General features: G+C 42.8%; 1 protein-coding gene across 4 annotated transcripts in view; it reads right to left on the bottom strand.

The window, feature by feature from the left end:
* The window catches only part of LOC139423021 (intermediate conductance calcium-activated potassium channel protein 4-like), a 46358-nt gene that overhangs the window by 22085 nt on the left and 5190 nt on the right, over positions 1–19083 (bottom strand). For all 4 annotated transcript variants that reach the window (XM_071174615.1, XM_071174597.1, XM_071174588.1 and 1 more), the window contains exons 2-5: positions 17904–17999; positions 12184–12647; positions 10764–10899; positions 1411–1521 (exon numbers count right to left, since the gene is read on the bottom strand). In XM_071174615.1, the coding sequence (XP_071030716.1) occupies positions 1411–1521; positions 10764–10899; positions 12184–12647; positions 17904–17999 (807 nt within the window). The remainder of the gene's footprint in view (positions 1–1410; positions 1522–10763; positions 10900–12183; positions 12648–17903; positions 18000–19083) is intronic.

Here is a 19083-nt window from a genome sequence, read left to right as displayed (position 1 = left end):
AAAAACCTAAATGGATGGACATGTACCCGTCATACAGGGAATAATATTTGAGGATGTGAATAGGCATCAGTGGGCCATATGTTGGTTACGGAAACATATTCCTCTTGTTTCTCTTTGATTCTATTAGTGTCTGCTCTCCTTCCTGACGAGGACACTGTAACTGCCTATCTGAGCTTGGTGAAGTCACTCCAGCCGGGCCTTGTCTTGTGTTGTCCTGTGTGTGAGGTTGTTATTAGGGGCCGTCAGGGGCCATGCCCAGATGTCTTTCCTTATTCTTCCTGTCAACGTAAATCAGGGCAATGACGAACAGCTCCGCAGGGACGCACACACACACACCAAACAACTACAAACAGACGTAAGGATGCACCCAGTGAGAGGATGTGTTCAGTGCCAGGGAGGAAGCAGTTACATCCTCAGCAGACCTATAACCTCACATCCTCACACTGACAACACACTGCAGCCTGTAGCCAGGTGTAGCCTACACCCTACACTGCCAACGTAGCGCTCAGCTAATGCTCAGTCAGGTCAGTGGATTTCAGAGAATCCTGCCATACACTACTTACATATTCGAGAATGATGGATATTTGAAAATGGATATGGAAATCATGCTTGCATCTTCCGTTGTGCTCGTTTATTTTCAGGTTGTTGATTTTCCTTCCCGGCGATAAGCAAGCAGATGGATCCTGTCTGAGGCTTCAACATGAAGTAACCCCTCAACAACATACACTCGCTCACTGTGTCCTCAGTTGAGGCAGTGAGTATATACACATACACAACACACACATCATCTTATCCAGTTTCCAGTCGGTACGAGCACCCCGTCCTGGACTGACACAAATCCCTTTCCTGACAGGGACACTATTGTTTCCTCTTTTTGACGCCTTTTGGAGGCTATTAAGAGATTGGCGGGCCCCACCTCACAAGCCCCCACCCCCCAGTCCTTTTCCCACACTATCCTGTCCTCTGGAATGCCCTATTTAAGGAAACAAATTATATTATAAAAAGACTCCAAAATCATATGCAGAAAATATCTCTGCATCCACCCAGGAGGCCTCATCTGTTGTGTCAAGGGTTTTGTTTTTCTTGTGAGACCGAGGGAAGCTTTGAAGGGAGCTGGCTGCTTCCGGTTATCAATGAAGGACAGTGGTTTGGATCTTCACAGTATGTTTTTCTTATCATTCAGTTATTGGAAATATGGGGATAAATGACTCCTTGAACTAAGAGACACTCACAACATGTTTGTTCATTATTGTCATTATAGAGCCAGGTATTTCTACTGACCCTGTGACCACCTGACCAGGAAAAACTCCCAACCCTTGTAAAGGTTAGAATTAGGGCCCAGAGTTTTCCTGACTAGTTGGACACATGGGATATGGAAAAACTCTGGTGCAGTCGTTCTCCTCGTCTCACCCGTTTGGAGATCTGGATGTCCATCATGAAGAAGTGCACGTGTTTCTCTCCTTTGTTCAGCGCCAGCTTCTTGGTCATGACGGCCACCAGCATGGCGGTACAGGCCACACCCTGAGGACAGACATACAGACAGTCACACCACCGTCACCATGATTACCACCACCGCTGTTTGTCATCCTCCTCGTGTCCCTTTGTGACCCGTAAGAGCGGGAGTCAGAGTCGGAATTAACAAAATGATCATGTCAACATTCAAAATTAGCCCTATAGCTTCAGGTCTGCTTGGCTAACATCAAGATAGACACCGCAATTCCTTTTCAAGAGGTTATTAAATAGTTGTGACTTGCTATAACTTGTACAAATATGGTGGGCCTATTTTGCCTATTTCGCCAAATAATACTAGTTACACTGAATTGACCTTATGTTTATGTGAGAGTGAAATTGTTAATCATATGCCACTGTGCCACTGATATAGTAGTATGGTTTACTCTGAGAATAGCATTGTGCTATTGCTGGATAGGGAACAACTAAGTGCTGACGAATGCTCAGAAACCGCACAGGGTGAATCAGAGTGACTTGGCACTAAAAGTGACTATATTTCAGTGTGGTACAATAGTCTCAACACACTAATTCTTACTTTGAAATCGTAGACTACACTTCTAACCTATGGGGGAGATATAACATACAGTTGAAGTCGGAGGTTTACATAAGCCTTAGACAAGTACAATTAAACTCAGTTTTTCACAATTCCTGACATTTAATCCATGTAAAAAATGTCCTGTCTTAAGTCAGTTGAGATCACCAGTTTATTTTAAGAATTGGAAATGTCAGAATAATAGTAGAGATAATTATTTATTTCAGCTTTTATTTCTTTCATCACATTCCCAGTAGGTCAGAAGTTTACATACACACAATTAGTATTTGGTAGCATTGCCTTTAAATGGTTTAACTTGGGTCAAATGTTTTGGGTAGCCTTCCACAAGCTTCCCACAATAAGTTGGGTGAATTTTGGCCAATTCCTCCTGACAGAGCTGGTGTAACTGAGTCAAGTTTGTAGGCCTCCTTGCTCGCACACGCTTTTTCAGTTCTGACCACAAATTTTCTATTGGATTGAGGTCACGGCTTTGTGATGGCCACTCCAATACTTTGACTTTGTTGTCCTTAAGCTATTTTGCCACAACTTTGGAAGTATGCTTGGGGTCAATGTCCATTTGGAAGACATTTGCGACCAAGCTTTAACTTCCTTCTGCTCAGCAAGGCTTCTTCCTTGCTGAGCGGCCTTTCAGGTTATGTCGATATAGGACTCGTTTCTCACATTGGATATACTGTAGATACTTTTGTACCCGTTTCCTCCGGCATCTTCACAAGGTCCTTTGCTGTTGTTCTTGGATTGATTTGCACTTTTTGCACCAAAGTACGTTCGTCTCTAGGAGACGGAACACGTCTCCTTCCTGAGCGATATGACGGCTGCATGGTCCCATGGTGTTTATACTTGCGTACTATTGTTTGTACAGATGAACGTGGTACCTTCAGGCGTTTGGAAATTGCTCCTAAGGATGAACAACACTTGTGGAGGTCTACAATTTTTGGTTGGCTGATTTCTTTGGATTTTCCCATGATGTTAAGCAAAGGGAGTTTGAAGGTAGGCCTTGAAATACATCCACAGGTACACCTCAAATTGACTCAAATGATGTCATTTAGCCAATCAGAAGCTTCTAAAGCCATGACATCATTTTCTGTCATTTTCCAAGCTGTTTAAAGGCACAGTCAACTTAGTGTATGTAAACTTCTGACCCATTGGAATTGTGATACTGTGAATTATAAGTGACATAATCTGTCTGTAAACAATTGTTGGAAAAATGACTTGTGTCATGCACAATGTAGATGTCCTAACCGACTTGCCAAAACTATAGTTTGTTAACAAGAAATGTGTGGAATGCTTGAAAAACGAGTTTTAATGACTCCAACCTAAGTGTATGTAAACTTCCGACTTCAACTGTAGTTAATTTACCATTGAGTGCAATTTTCTATCAATATGTACTGTAATTGCACAAAGCTCACAGTTGTACCAATGTGTATCTACCTACACTGTAATTGCATTGTACCTGCCAGTGTAATTACTGTGAAAATACAGTATATGGTTTTAGAGACACAGTGTAATCATATCATTTAAAGATTAGACTGGTTTGAAAATGAAAACTGATTTTTACCTGTTTTCCTTCCCTTGTTTGCATTAGTAAAAGAGAGAGAGAGATAAAAGTCTGATAAAGAAGAACAATCATATTAGCATGCACGCATAGGCTCACAATGAAACACAGGTTACAGTCTGGACACAGAGATAATGCTAAGAGTCATTCAGATGGATGAATCACAAATCCTGCACTAGTCCCCTGTCCTCTCCTAAGAGCTTCCTAACATCAACCAACCCACTCACTGGTATTGGGAGGGGCATGGGCATGACTAGAACCAAAGATTCCGTGTGAATCTGTCCGAGTGTAATCTGGGAATTTTGAGAGACACAACATCCTTCCCAGGGATCCATTCACACCCCACTGATAGGATGTGTGGTGAGCACGTTGCTCTGCTCACCTCCCCAACACAGCTGGGGCACTAACAGAGAGGCAGGCTAGCCCAGGATAGAGGTGTTGAGCCTAGGGGTCCTTGACAGCCAAGAGCTACAGGTGTGAGTACTGCTTCACTCATTGTCCAAGAGAGCTGCCCTGTTGGGAGTAGGAAACATTTTTCTTCCAAGTCATGGGCACAGGTTGGCACGCCCTCCTGCTCCAGTGGTGCCAAAGGCTATAAACTACCTAAAAATGGAAATGGTGGAAAGTTTCCCCTTAAAAAAAGGGGAAAGCTTATATAAACAAGGGGAGAGGGAGAGAAAGAGGAGTGAAGGATCATTTTCCACTGTGTCAGGGAGGTGTCTCAGCCTGGCTCGCGCCCCTTTGTCGGTCTTGTGACTCTCCGTCGCTTATCTGTTCGGATCGGAAACGGGCAGATCTGAGGTGAGGAAGAGAGCCAAGTCCTTACAGCCCAACAAGCAGAAAACACCCAAATACCTCCCTCCCTCTCCCTCTCTCCCTGTACTAGTCACATGGCCCTAAACCCTTCGAAGTGCAAGATCATGTTGGTAACATGTATGAGAAACCTGTCCCTGCATGTCCCCTTATGATATATGGGAAAAACCTGCAAGTCTGTGGAAGTGTGAAAGTCCTTGGAGTCATTGTGCAAAACATTCTGCAGTGGGACGAACAAATCGATTCTATGATTCGTAAGGGAAGTAAAAAGTTGTTCTTCCTACGTCATCTTAAAATATTTAACTTTCCACAAATGGACCTGGTCGCCATCTACGTTCAACCCTGCCTAGAGTATACCGCAACAGCTTGGGACAGCTCCTTGACTCAAGCCCTCTCTGAGCAACTCGAGCCCATACAGAAGCGTGTTTGCAGAACCATCCCTGGCACGGCATATCCTGGAAACAACAATGCTCTGTCACTATCACTGCCCTCACTTCATGAGAGAAGAGTGAAACTGTGCCTGGACTTTGCTTTCTCCCTGTTCAAGTCCCCCTTCAGAGACTTGATACCTGCCTGCCGAGGACAAGTGTCAGACAGATCCACCTTCTCTCTATTCCACATGCCAGGACTGAGAGATATAAAAGTCGCCCATTCCATACCTATATACAGTACCAGTCAAAAGTTTGGACAGACCTACTCATTCCAGGGTTTCTTTATTTGTACTATTTTCTGCATTGTAGAATAATAGTGAAGACATCCAAACTATGAAATAACACATATGGAATCATGTAGTAACCAAAAAAGTGTTAAACCAATCAAAATATATTTTATATTTGAGATTCTTCAAAGAAGCCACCCTTTGCCTTGATGACAGCTTTGCACACTCTTGGCATTCTCTCAACCAGCTTCATGAAGTAGTCACCTGGAATGCATTTCAATTAACCCTTGTGTTGTCTTCAGGGTAAAATAATGACCCGCCGGTATGTAACAGCATGTAACGCCCTAAATTATATTTTTTCAACTTGAAATTGTATGACTTTTCCTAGAGTGACCCCAACATTAGAAAAAGTGAAACATCACCTTTGTTCATATTCCCATGTGAGCTGTACACCACCAGGGTACAAAGATTGTCTTAGGGTCATTTTTGACCCGGCAGTTATAAAATCATTTACAAACCACACACACACACACACACACACACACACACACACACACACACACACACACACACACACACACACACACACACACACACACACACACACACACACACACACACACACACACACACACACACACACACACACACACACACACACACACACACACACACAAGATATTGAGATTATTGATTGAACTTTATTGTGCATGTGCAGCATCTCCACGACCCCACACATGACTCAAGTTCACAGACAAAATAAATAAAATTTCAGACAAAATAAATATTTCTTGAAAGCATTGTTTACTAATGGGGAATACAGTCAGAGGCAATAAAGGTAGTGCAGTTGACAGTCCCCCCAGTTCTCTCTCTTCGTGCCATGACTGCACGTTTCAGTGCCCAACAGGTCGTAGATCAGATTTATTCAGATGTCCAGGAGGAACAAGAGAACAATGATTTAGAAGAGGAGCAGGTATCTGAAGAAGAAGATGAGGAAGAATACAACCCAGAGCACGATGCATCATCTTCAGATGAAGAAGAAATCCCCTAAGCTGACAGACATTTTTGTCAAAAAACAGCAAAATAACATGGTCCTTTTCACCATATGACAACCAGGGCAGGATGGCAGCACAAAATGTCATAAGGATGACCACAGGGCCCACAAGACATGCAGTTTCTCATGCCCAGGACATCGCCTCAACATTCTACATGTTCATCACACCAGCCGCCGAAAAAATCATCCTGGAGATGACAAATTTGGAGGGATGAGATTGACCTGTGTTCCTACATAGGGCTGATAATCTCAGCGGGTGTGTATAGATCCCGAGGCGAGGCTACATGAAGTCTCTTGGCAGAGAGTGGAAAGGTGATTTTCCGTGCCATAGTCTTTCACACTTTCTCAAGAATGCTACGATTTGATAACCATTAGTCAAGACGTGTGAGAGACAGACTGGTGGCCATAAGAGAGGTCTGGGAGAAGTGGGTGGAGCGTCTGCCATACCTCTACAACCCTGGGCCAGTGGATGAGTAACACTGAAGTAACAGTGGATGAGCAACTGATTCCATTCAGAGGTAAACTTGTATTTTCATATCTGTAATGTAAGTGATTTTCACTGTTCATGTATTATGTATTGCTGTAATATCATTGATTTATGTGATTGTTTTCTGTGACACTGATTCTAATTACTGATAGTGATCTCTTTTGTCAAAAGGTCGCTGCCCTTTCTGGGCAGTATCTGCCCAGAAAGCCAGCAAAGTATGGCATCAAGATATGGGTGGCCTGTGACGCACAATCCAGCTACGCTTGGAAGATGCAAGTCTACACAGGGAAGCCGACCAGTGGAGGCTCGGAGAAGAACCAGGGGATGCGGTTGATGCGACCGACATACTGAGGCGGCACAATCTCAAGTGTGACAATTTCTTCACCTCGTATGAACTCAGCCAGCAGCTCCTGAAGAGGAAGATCACCATGGTTGGCACAGTTAGAAAGAACAATACTGAGCTCCCCCCTGCACTCCTCACAACAAGGGGGAGAGAGGCCTTCTCATCAAAGTTTGCATTCAACCCCACCACCACTCTAGTTTCTTACCTCCCAAAGAGGAACAAGAATGTGGTCTTTCTGAGCATACTGCACAAAACGGCTGAGATCAGTGATAGTGAGGACAGGAAGCCAGCCATCATCCTAGACTACAACCACAACAAAGGAGGCTTGGACAACCTGGACAAGGTGATTGGAACTTACAACTGCAGGAGGATGACAGCCCGCTGGCCCCTGGTCATCTTCCATAACATCATTGATGTGTCCTCATACATTGCCTGTGATATGGAACAAGATCAACCTTTCCTGGATGCCTGATAAGCAGAACAAGAGGAGGGTGTTCCTGAAGCACAGGGAAAGGCACTTGTAACACCACACATTCAAAGAAGGGAACGCTTCCCCTGCACAGCAGCCTCTACAGCACTTGTGAAAGCAGTTCAGGGGGCTGAATCTTGTCCTGATCCACCTGAGGCTGTAGCTGGGGCAGGCAAGAGGAGGAGATGCCATTCTGCCCCCCAAAGAAGGACTGTAAAACAATACTATGTGCTGCACATGTGAGAAATACATCTGCAAAGTCCATGCACACACACTTGCATACTGTCCTACATGTGCTAACTAGAGTTGATTGATTTTTGTACTTCACGGTTTTGTTTTGTATTTATTATTTTATTCTTATTTATTGTTGTTGTTTATACACCTCGTGGGTGTGGGCAATGGTTCAAAAAAATGGGAGAAGACTAGTATTACAGTATACAAGAATACATCACTATGTTGCCAAAAAATGTCAAGGCTGCTATTGTTTCCCTTCAGTAAAATGCATTCAAATTTCTGCTACTTTCTTAGGCTTTACAAGTGTTATCTCTTGCAAAACAAAAATGTTTACACCTATACAGTACCTTTAGCAATAATAATAATAATAATAACAAACCTCTACTTTAGTAAAGAAAACAATTATGACAGGTGTGTTGTAATAAAAATGTGTGGTGTCCACTGATTATATGCAGTCTTTCTGCATTGTGAAGAGGGAAAACCCCGATATTTACAAAGTTTGTGATGAATGACAGGTTGTTTCTTCATGCAAAATATATTTGGGGTTTAAAATTCAATTAAGCTGCTTTATTTTAGGGGTAATTTGTTACTCTTAGGACAAGTGGAGTATACAAACAAATCAAAACATATTATATTATTCAAAGTAGCCAGCCTTTGCCTTGATGACAGCTTTGCACACTCTTGGCATTCTCTCAACCAGCTTAATGAGATAGTCACATGGAATGCATTTCAATTAACAGGTGTGCCTTAACAGGGGTGGTATACAGAAGATAGCCCTATTTGGTAAAAGACCAAGAACAGCTCAAATAAGCAAAGAGAAACGACAGTCCATCATTACTTTAAGACATGAAGGTCAGTCAATGCGGAACATTTTAAGAACTTTGAAAGTTTCTTCAAGTGCAGTGGCAAAAACCATCAAGCACTATGATGAAACTGGCTCTCATGAGGACCGATAAGCCATCCCATCTGCTTAGTAGTACTATCATTTATTTTTCAACAGGACAACAATGACCCAAAACACACATCCAGGCTGTGTAAGGGCTATTTGACCAAGAAGGAGAGTGATGGAGTGCTTCATCATATGACCTGGCCTCCACAATCACCCGACCTCAACCCAATTGAGATGGTTTGGAAAAGTTGGACCGCAGATTTAAGGAAAAGTCGCATATGTGGGAACTCCTTCAAGACTGTTGGAAAAGCAATCCAGCTGAAGCTGGTTGAGAGAATGCCAAACGTGTGCAAACTTGTCATCAAGGCAAAGGGTAGCTACTTTGAAGAATCACAAATATAAAATATATTTAGATTTGTTTAACACTTTTTTGGTTACTACATGATTCCATATGTGTTATTTCATAGTTTGGATGTATTCACTATTATTATACAATGCAGAAAATAGTACAAATAAAGAAACCCTGGAATGAGTAGGTGTGTCCAAACTTGACTGGTACTGTAGAAAATAGTAAGAATAAATAAAAATATTCTTCCATTGTAAAAACATATCAACTCTTTGTACTCAGCATCAACCTCAACATTGAGATATTGGCCTATATTCTTACTGGTGAGGGTCCATTGTCTTGTGAACAATGGCAGTTGAATATGACAATATATCATAGTGAAACTCCTGTGTTCTTTTCTATGACAGAACAAGACCTGAAGTGTATTATTTAATGTCATTTCCATGGCACCCAGACTGCTTGAACATAAGAGTTGCAGCACTTATTTCAGATTTCAAACATGTTTACAGTGTTTCAAATGAGCTTTTTTTCTACTGCGCGTGCCTTTCTTACCAGTGGGTGTAACCAAAGTGTTTGAGTCACAGACATAACAATACATGAGTCAATGACCACACTGCTTTCGTCGTTGGACAAGAGAAAGGTCATATGTTATCATGTAGTGCACATTGGGGCTGCATTCTGTAAGAAACGTGCTATGAAAATAAAGTTCAATACTATCAGTGCCTGTACTCTTTGAGTTCACCCATAAAACCAGTAAACTCACTGTAACCTTTCACATCTCCCCCTCCCCTCTGCTCAGTGCCAAGACATCTACTCCAATGTGTGTGTGTGTGTGTCACTTCTCTGACCCATTACTCAACACCCCTTATCTCAGAGGTGTGTGAACAACCAAGACATTGTCAGGTATTCTTCCCTGAACATGTCATATACAAGCTGATAGTGGGGAAAACAATAATACAAATACTATTACAGTGGTACAATAGTGTTAAATTCATTTTCAGAATAGAATAGAAAAGCTTCAATATGAAAACTACAGCTACTGTACTTTAAGACATCATAGCATGCACTGGCAACACACAGGGGGCACATGCTGTAATGTAGGACATTGTAAGAATGCCATAATGGAAAATAATATAGAAAGAGGCCAAGACAAGAGAGATCGATGGGAGTAGCGACAGGCAAACAATGAGTCAGCAGCAACAGTACTGTACATGGCGTGCTCTCTGCATGTACCCAGCAACTAACTGCCAGCATCAAAGTCAAAATTGGGACTGGGTGGCACCAAGCACCACTGTATTTCTACTCTAAGTAAATCACTTTCTGCAGCCACTTCAACGTAATAGGTACTTACAAAACAACCAACTCAAGAGCACTGACTAGTGTTTCAATTTCCCTCTATTCTTCTTCATTTGATCACCCTGTTGCAGAATAACCTACCTGCAATGCAGTGTGTCTGAGGTTTAAAAAGGCTTCTGAAGTTTGTCATTTCCACCTTGAAATTTCAGACATGATTTTCCCTCACAAAAAATGTATCTACCCCTACAAAAATATCCATTAATGAACTAAAATCCATTTCGTAATTCACATTTCCTGTTGCTGCAGGATTATTGCCCTGCTGTAGCAAACTGGCTCAAATTTTGATCATACATCTGTACACCTGCAGAGACATGAAGCCATGTACAGTACATGTATATTATTTAGCCTGTCTACTTTACAGTAATGCTCTGCTTTAAAAAGCCATTGTAACCTTTAAGATACAAGCTTTATCATGCGTTGACACTCAGGCTAGAAACTTTATTTTCCCTATCTCTCCATTCTCCCCTCCCCATATAGTTACCATGACTCCATATAGTTACCATGACTCCGGTGAAGAGGCACACCACTTTTCCACAGCTGGTTTTGGGGGACACGTCCCCGTATCCCACTGTGAGGAAGGTGATGGCAATGAGCCAGAGAGCCGTGTCCATACGACCAGTCTGCTCCTGTGTCTGCCTGTAGAGGGCCACACACCCTGGGGTCACTCACTACATACACAGATACATATGTCTTACATGAAGATATTCATAGATTTTATCGATATTATATAGACATTACATTATTAACAACTTCAGACCAATAGGTAAGACAAAAACAGAGATATATTAAGTTGGCAAATTTGATTGTCAAGAACTCCAGTCATTTTATTGTGTAACTATTTTTTCTATTTTTTAAAACTTTAGTTTATTTAGTAAATATCTTCTTGACTCTATTTTCTTAAAACTGCATTGTTGGTTAAGGGCTCGCAAGGAAGGATTTCACGGTAAGGTTGTATTCGACGCAGGTGACAAACAAAATTTGATTCAATTTGTTTTGAGATTTAGAATCTTTATGGGCATCCAAAGATCAAAGTGTTGTAGTTACAGTTAGACTGTGAGCATCTGTTTATCTGTCAGTGGCTGTGGGGTCAAGGAAGGACCTGTTTCAATTCCAGAAAAGAGAAAATGGAAGTTGAATTGTCTGGACAGATGGTGAAATTGACTCAAAAATGTATGACTTTTGTAAGTTGTTGTTTTCTCAGAATCTATTTCAAAACTATTCCAATTCAATTTTCATCTTAAGTCTTCTATTGCCTACAGGGAAGTTATAGCGCATTATACCTGTCGGGTGTTACTCAGAAGTCTTACAATCTGTCAATCATCAGATCGTATAACCAAAATGTCAGTTTGTTTAACATGCAGCTTGATTAACTAACACGTTTGATTTTCTCTATGTAACTGAGATCTAAGAATCCCATCCCATTGTAAGTTCAGCCTTAACAAATGACCTCACGTTGGCCACAAGCAGACTTCAGAGGCCTAGGATGGTATGTGTTGGCTCGCAATGAAGAGTAATTTTTCGGAGTAACTCAACAGAAAACTATCAACTTTAATCTGTTATTAGACATCCTTTCTGAATGGGAACTCAAATTGACCATCAATATTTGAAGTAGAGTGAGCAATTGATTGCCCCAGTCTGTTTGTAATAAACTTTGTAGGGATGTGTGTGTACGTGTGGGTGTTTCTGTGCTGGCAGTAGTAATGTGTTATATTTAGATTTTTAGCAAACTATTTTCATCTCTCACTGTGTGTCCTCTTTTTATGTTCTGTCTATCACACAGACGTCTGTCTGTGCCTGTGTATCTCAAACAGGAGATTGTGTGCGAGTCATGTAGTGTGTGTGTGCATGCATGTGCATGTGAGTGTGAGCATGCGTGTGAGCATGAGTGTGTGCCTGCGTGTGTGCGCCCCTCCACCCTACCTCTCACAAAGTGTGAGCATCCAGGAAGAGATGAGCCAGAACAAGAAGATGAACACCATCAGCGTGCGCGCCGGGTACTTGTTCATCAGCACCTTGAGCACGAAGCGGAACGTGAAGTTGATGTTGTTGAGCGAGCCGATACTCCTATAGGAGGCACTGAGCAGCACCTTGCTGTGCAGTAGGATCGTCCTGTGGACCAGGTACAGCCTGAGGAACATCAGCGCCGACAGTAGCAGCTCTGTGTCCAACAGCACCTCCCCGTGGCGGGAGGACACACACAGCGGCGCCGAGTTGGAGGAGTTGACCTCTACCCCCTCCCTGGCGATGGGCGCAGGGACACCCACCTCCCAGTAGGTGCCCACGGGATGGATGGCACAGACCAGCAGCTCCAGGGAGATGCCCAGCACCCTGCGGCTTGTCATGGCGATGCGCCAGTCCACCTGGTTGTGGTCAATGATGAAGAGCTGGAGAAAAAGTGAGGGGTCGGAACAGGGGCGACAGGGGAGATAGAAGGGGATGAGGGCGATTGGAAGAGCCAGAGGGATAAGGAGAGTTAGAGGGAGAGAGGGGGAAAGAGAGTGAAAGATAAATAAAAAGAGAAAGAGAGAGAAATTGCAAGAGAGAAAGGGATTGAGTGGGAGAGCGAGAGAGAAGTAGGAAAAGAAGGATGTCAATGGAAAATTGTTCATTTGATTTGAATCATTAAGTAAATGCTGATGATTAACTAAATGTGGGAATAGGAAGAACAGCAACGACAGAAACATGATGCCAAGGCAAACAAAGTCCCACCCAAGCAGATACGGAGGCAGTGAAAGTCAAGATTGTGGGGGTTGTAGGCGACACAAGCCCTCTCTGACTCACAAGTCTTAGATTCTAAATATAATCCTGTCTGATCCTAGTCTGACATGACACAACTCCAAGAAATCACTTTATTATATCACTAAGGAAAACGAAAACCAAATCCCGCGCTGGCCAAAACCTCCAATTCCTGTTGTTTTGAGGTTTCTTCGTAACTCTTGATATTTGAAACTGCCGTAAGCATATTAGAACACTCAGTTCGTAGTCTTGTTGCCCTTGACTGACTTTTCCATTGCCCAATCACCACCCAGTTCCTGAAGCAGAGGGGGAACTTCAGTCACACTCTTCCCCTTGATATTGCCACACCGTTCCCTTGATATTGTCACACCCTTCCCTTGATATTGCCACACCCTTCCCTTGATATTGCCACACCCTTCCCTAATTATTGCCACACCTTCCCTTAATATTGTCACACCCTTCCCAAGATATTGACACACCTTCCCTTGATATTGCCACACCTTCCCTTAAAATTGGCTCGCCTGAAGCTTGTTGGTGAAAGTTAATTTCCTTACCTTTCACCTGTGTTTATAGAAATTCAACTGTACCTCCATCTCCTGTGTTTTTATAGACCAACCTCAAAATACAGTCCTTGACCAACCAACCCTAACCAGTTTTTATATCCTTCGGGCCTGATCGGGCTATCGTGGTGGAAAGGACAACAATGGAGTACAGATTCCCAGCTGACTGAGGGCTCATCTTCAGATAGAGAATGAGGGAGATTACACATCAAATCAGGTGGATGGAAACGAAGAAACCATCCATCCCAGTCCCACTCCAAGCCTCATTTCAGAAATGGATTGCTCCAAAACTCTACAATTACCTATTCATATGAGCTCAAGCCTAAACTCCAGTTCCTTGTGCTCTACCTTCATTCCCAGCCTCAACTACATTACCCTTTCAGTCTGCAACTCCACCTCCACTGCAGTACCCTTTTAGACTCCACCTCCATTTCCACTGCATTACCCTTTCAGACTACAACACCATCTCCACTACAGTACCCTTTCAGACTACAACTCCCATCTCCACTACAGTACCCTTTCAGACTACAACTCCATCTCCACTACAGTACCCTTTCAGACTACAACACCATCTCCACTACAGTACCCTTTCAGACTACAACTCCCATCTCCATTGCAGTACCTTGTGCAGTCCCATATCTAACTTACTAATGGTAAGTTTGTCAGGTCTGCAGTAGTCAATGGAGTCACCCTAGCTCCAGTCCCAGGGACCAGCCAGGCTCCCATGTAAGGTTACCCTGTGCCCCCTAACACAGAAGACCCAGTACCTCCAGTGGTCAGTGGGTCAGTACCTAAAGAGGCAAGCTGACCTCACACTGTGTGCTTGTGATGTGCTAGTGTATAGGGGAGGGTTAGGGGGAAGTTGTTGTGGGAGATTATTGGTTGGTAGATTAAGACAATTAAGCCATTGCCTATACGCCGGGAGTTTCTTTTTATTGGCTAACGAAGGCCAAGTTTGACGCGTTGGTCCACCATACTCTTCTTCACTTATTTGGGCAGAAGTGTTTGGACATTTTATTAATCTGTGGCTAATCCGTGTGGCATTCTGACAAACATTACAGTTCATTTCAGTTCTTTGTTGGTACAAGTTCTTTTCCTTGTCTTTTATCTTTGGAAACGTTTATAGAAATTCAACTGTACCTCCATCTCATGTGTTCTCATAGACACACCACCTGGGTAGCCCACACCCACACCACCAGCAAGCCAATGTAAAAAATACTGTCAATGGTGTGCGTACTGGAAGCGGAGTCAGTTGCAGGAGAGCAGAGAGTTGTGAACAGGCGAACACTTTATTTAGGCAGGAGAAACCAACAGAAGGACGCCACTGCGTCGAAACCTCCATCCAATATGCCAAAGTGCAAAAATGCGCAAACAATCACAATAATAATGTACAAACATACCTCGTGAATAATATATATCACGGAAAACGCACACCAGAAACAGCGCGTCAAAAATGACACGTAACACGAAACAATCACACACAAAGACATGAGGGGGAATAGAGGAATAAATACATGCAGTGTGATTGGGGAATGAAAACCAGATGTGCAGGGAACAAGACAAAACTAATGGTTAAATGAAAAATGGAGTGTCGATGGCTAGCAAGCCGGTGACGACGACCGCCGAACAAGGAGAGGAGCCGACTTCGGCGGAAGTCGTGACAAATACAGTCTATTACCAACCAATCTTAACCTTACATTTTTACAATTAGAAAGTCTTGTTCTTATTTGTACATTGTTGTTATACAGTATTTACCGGTAAGCAAATACAATTGCCTTGAACGTATTGGAGATTTACAAAGAATTATACATTTTCAATTCCTGTGTGTAAACACTACGCACCTGTGAGCCTTATTAAAAGTATATCGCACACAGCAGAATGAAAAGAGGCCCCCCAGTAATGCAAATGATCTGCCACCAATGAAGAGGGCTCTTTATATGTAACTGAAAGGGGAGGGAGTAAGTGCTACTCATACTGGAATTTATCCAAGCCAGAAGCTGGGCCTGTCACTCTACAAGCAGGGCCATCGGAACCCAATGGGAATGGGAGCTGGTAAGAGGCTTAGGGTTGGAGATCATTTAGAGACAGGTGATGATATTGACAGCCCATACCCATGGGAACGTGTGTTTAGATACTCACTAGCGCCAGGGGACCCCAGCCACATATCGCTCTCTCCGCCTGCACACCGTCCTGAACACTGCTCACATGATGATTAAGAGGGGTATGTCCATTTTCCTCTTCCTATTTTTTCTTTCTATGCTTTATTTCTCTGATAATGTCCTTCTCTTTTCTGTGTTTTTTTGAGAGTGAGAAAGGTTAACGCTAGGTTGCGCTGCCCGGCATGTTTTGTTTTCAGCCTAAATTGGGCTGCCCAATGCACAGCCCAAAAACGATAACCTCCACCCATGCTTGAAACCTCATCTCCCTTATCTCCCCACAGCACTTGCGCAGAGCACCCCCTCCTCTCAGATAGGCCTACCCATGGATGTCAACCTAACAGGCGTTTAAAGAAGGGGCAGTGTGCCCTGAAAACCCTTCTGGCTGCCTACCCTTTTGTCTAAAAACGTAATCATATACTGCACTGAGTAGTACATAAAATATATCTACTTCTGCACAGTCTTCACACTTGCACTAAACCTGTTTATCATGTAGCACCCTGTTGACTTCTATACTGAGCAGTAAGGACATGGAATGACTGTCTTAACATATTGAATTTCAGTGTCTTCACCAAAGTCCTGGCACCTAGTGCATTGACAAGGTATTACAGAGCAAGGATGAAAATAAGACGACCACAGAGAACTGTACAAATCTCTGTGGATTCGAGTTTCATCAGGGGGAACGTGCATGTGAGTGTGTGTAAGCCACCGCATGGTTATTTACTAAGAAGTCCTGCTGACAGTATGTGTGTGTCCTCAAGATATCATCAAGTTGCATCAGAGTTTTTTGTCACCAATCGATGAACGAACCAACGGCTGAATTTTGGTAGGACCGCCACACAATTTGAGCAATTCACTTCCAGATCAAGAAGAAGTATCAAAACAAAAAACACCTTGCCGCCCTGCCACCATAGGCAAGACCAAAAAATGCAGCCCCCCACAAAACTAGAATAGTCCCAGTAAGCAAAATGATGTTTAAAAGACATATTTTCCAGATGTTGAAGTTAGGTTTAATTTAGGTTCTGAATGCAAGGTGAAAATGTATTTTCCATATGTTTAAAATACACATTTTCCAGGACGTTGAAATCAGGTTCATTTTCGGTTCTGAATGAAAGTTGAAAAAAATGATTTACCAAAACCAATGTCCGTGGATATGGAAATCAAGGCCGGTCCGGAACTGCACCAAAAAATTATACTTGCACGGCTCATTAGGCAGGACTACTGCACCAAAAAAAGACGTCCACAAGGCTAATCAATTTGGCTATTTAAGCTCTGAATATCAGCTACCCAACTTCATCAGGAGTTAGCTCGAGCCGATTTGCAATGTGTTTACACAGCAGGAAATGCAGAAGGATTTTATTTTTTGCTATGATCAGCTTGTCAAAAAATGACTGATACAAACTTGAAACCACTGATCATGACAATTGGGTGAAACTCCTGGACAACAGTTGTGATTGTCCGTTCCATATTGTCCATTTTACTTTGACCTGTCTTGTTTTTAGGATATGTTGTTTGTTAACATGACAGCGCATTTCTTATTTGATTGAGCGCCATTTAGGTTAGGCTATTTGATCGGAAAAACCTGCATGATGTAAAATGTGTCTGTCTCTTTACATTATCATACATTTTATCTCTAGCCTGTAGGCTACAGCAAAGGTCATACTCTTTTTACCGTAACCTATATCTGTTACATGATTTATGTTCGATTTTTGACCAAATGTTGGTGGAGCGCTGCAGCGATGTGTCTCTCCAACAGCACCCTGGAGAGGCACGCTGGGAATAGACAAGCAAGATGTTTCGCATCCCTGCCTTTGACAAAGTGAGCACTGCTTATCAAAGGGAGGCATCATCCCTCACCTAAAAAGCCCATATGCCACTGGTTGAGAGAAATTGTAATTGTTTTTAGGCAGAATTATGTGAGGTTTTATGTGTTGTTGTTGGAGGTGCGTCTTAGACAGTTTAGCTCAGAAAATGCCGCCCTCGTCAATCATTAGGCAGGATTAGTCCTGGCTAATGAGCGGGCCGGCCGTGCAAGTAGCATTCATAAAGGAGAGAAGCACCTTTAACAGTATGTGATTTAATGTAAGCCCTTTCTTCAACTCCTCCGTCCAAAGAGTAACTAACACAGTTCCCTCTAGGGCTGCACAGTCAATAATGGGGTCAGGGGTCAGAGAGAACATACACTCACCCTGATGTCCTTATAATGGAAGGCTACGATGAGAATCAGAAGACACCCAGTGGACATGCTGATGGAGCAGTTGATGATAAAGGCATAGCGGGAGCCCTGGGGAGGAAGAGGAGGACAGACAAGATAAAGACATTAAAGGGAGGTTTAAAGTTATTCCAACAGTGCTTCTGTTTTCAATTATTTTCCATTTAGCGTTTTCCAGTAGCAGTGTGTTAGTGTCAGTGGAATGCTCTGACCTTCAGCCTCCGCTGGACACGCACACTGATTTAGTGACAACTTTATAATGTGTGAGATACACATGCACCCTCACGAACACACGCACACACTTGGGCGGCATATGATAAAGTCGGCCTATTGACCTGGCATGATATGAAGTATTGACTTAAAGTGGACCACCAGGTCGCGCAACCAAATAAGATGAGTGTAGACCTACAAAGCTCTTAGCTGATGCATTAAAACGATCTTTATAAACTAGCAGACCCGGCCCTAGCCACTAAGCGACATAAGCGAACGCTTAGGGCCCCGCGCCTGCTAGGGTGCCCCCGACCCCCAAAAAGTATAGTTTTTTTGTTTAGTGGTTATTTTAGAAACTCAGTCAGGGTCTCAACTTACTGTTGAGAGCTAGAATAGTAGAATACACAAAGTGCAATTTCAAAATTTGGTTGTGCATAAGTAGTTTTTGTAGTTCTTGTTATGTCATTCACTGAGACTCACTCAATTAGCACGTCAGCTAACTTTTTGCATATTGGTCTAGCCAGCTATATAAACTAGTAATCGTGTAATCATGGTTGAATTACCCAGGGGCCCTGATTTCGAGGGGACTCCCATTGATTTTGTTATTTGCTCTCAGTCAGATATCATATTAACATGGCATAAGTCAGTGCAAAAAAAATCAAACATTTATCTCCTCCCTATAGCAAAATGAGTACAATTGCATGAAATCTGTTTTAAAATGGCTAAATCTTCTCTCCGCCCCATGGCAAAATGAGTAGGATTGCATGAAATTAGTTATAAAATTGCTAAATATTCTCTCCACCCTATGGCGGAATGCCACTTAGGGCCCCAAAAAGGCTAGGGCCGGCTCTGTAAGCCAGTTACTAACCAAGTGAGAGGTGACATGCTATCCAAGGGGCCTAAATCAGTTTTATCAATCAACTTTATCAAAACCTAAAGATCATGG

This window comes from Oncorhynchus clarkii, chromosome 2 (genome assembly GCF_045791955.1).
Source record: "Oncorhynchus clarkii lewisi isolate Uvic-CL-2024 chromosome 2, UVic_Ocla_1.0, whole genome shotgun sequence".
NCBI classification, from domain to species: Eukaryota; Metazoa; Chordata; class Actinopteri; order Salmoniformes; family Salmonidae; genus Oncorhynchus; species Oncorhynchus clarkii.
This window is presented reverse-complemented; position numbering and strand designations above follow the sequence as displayed.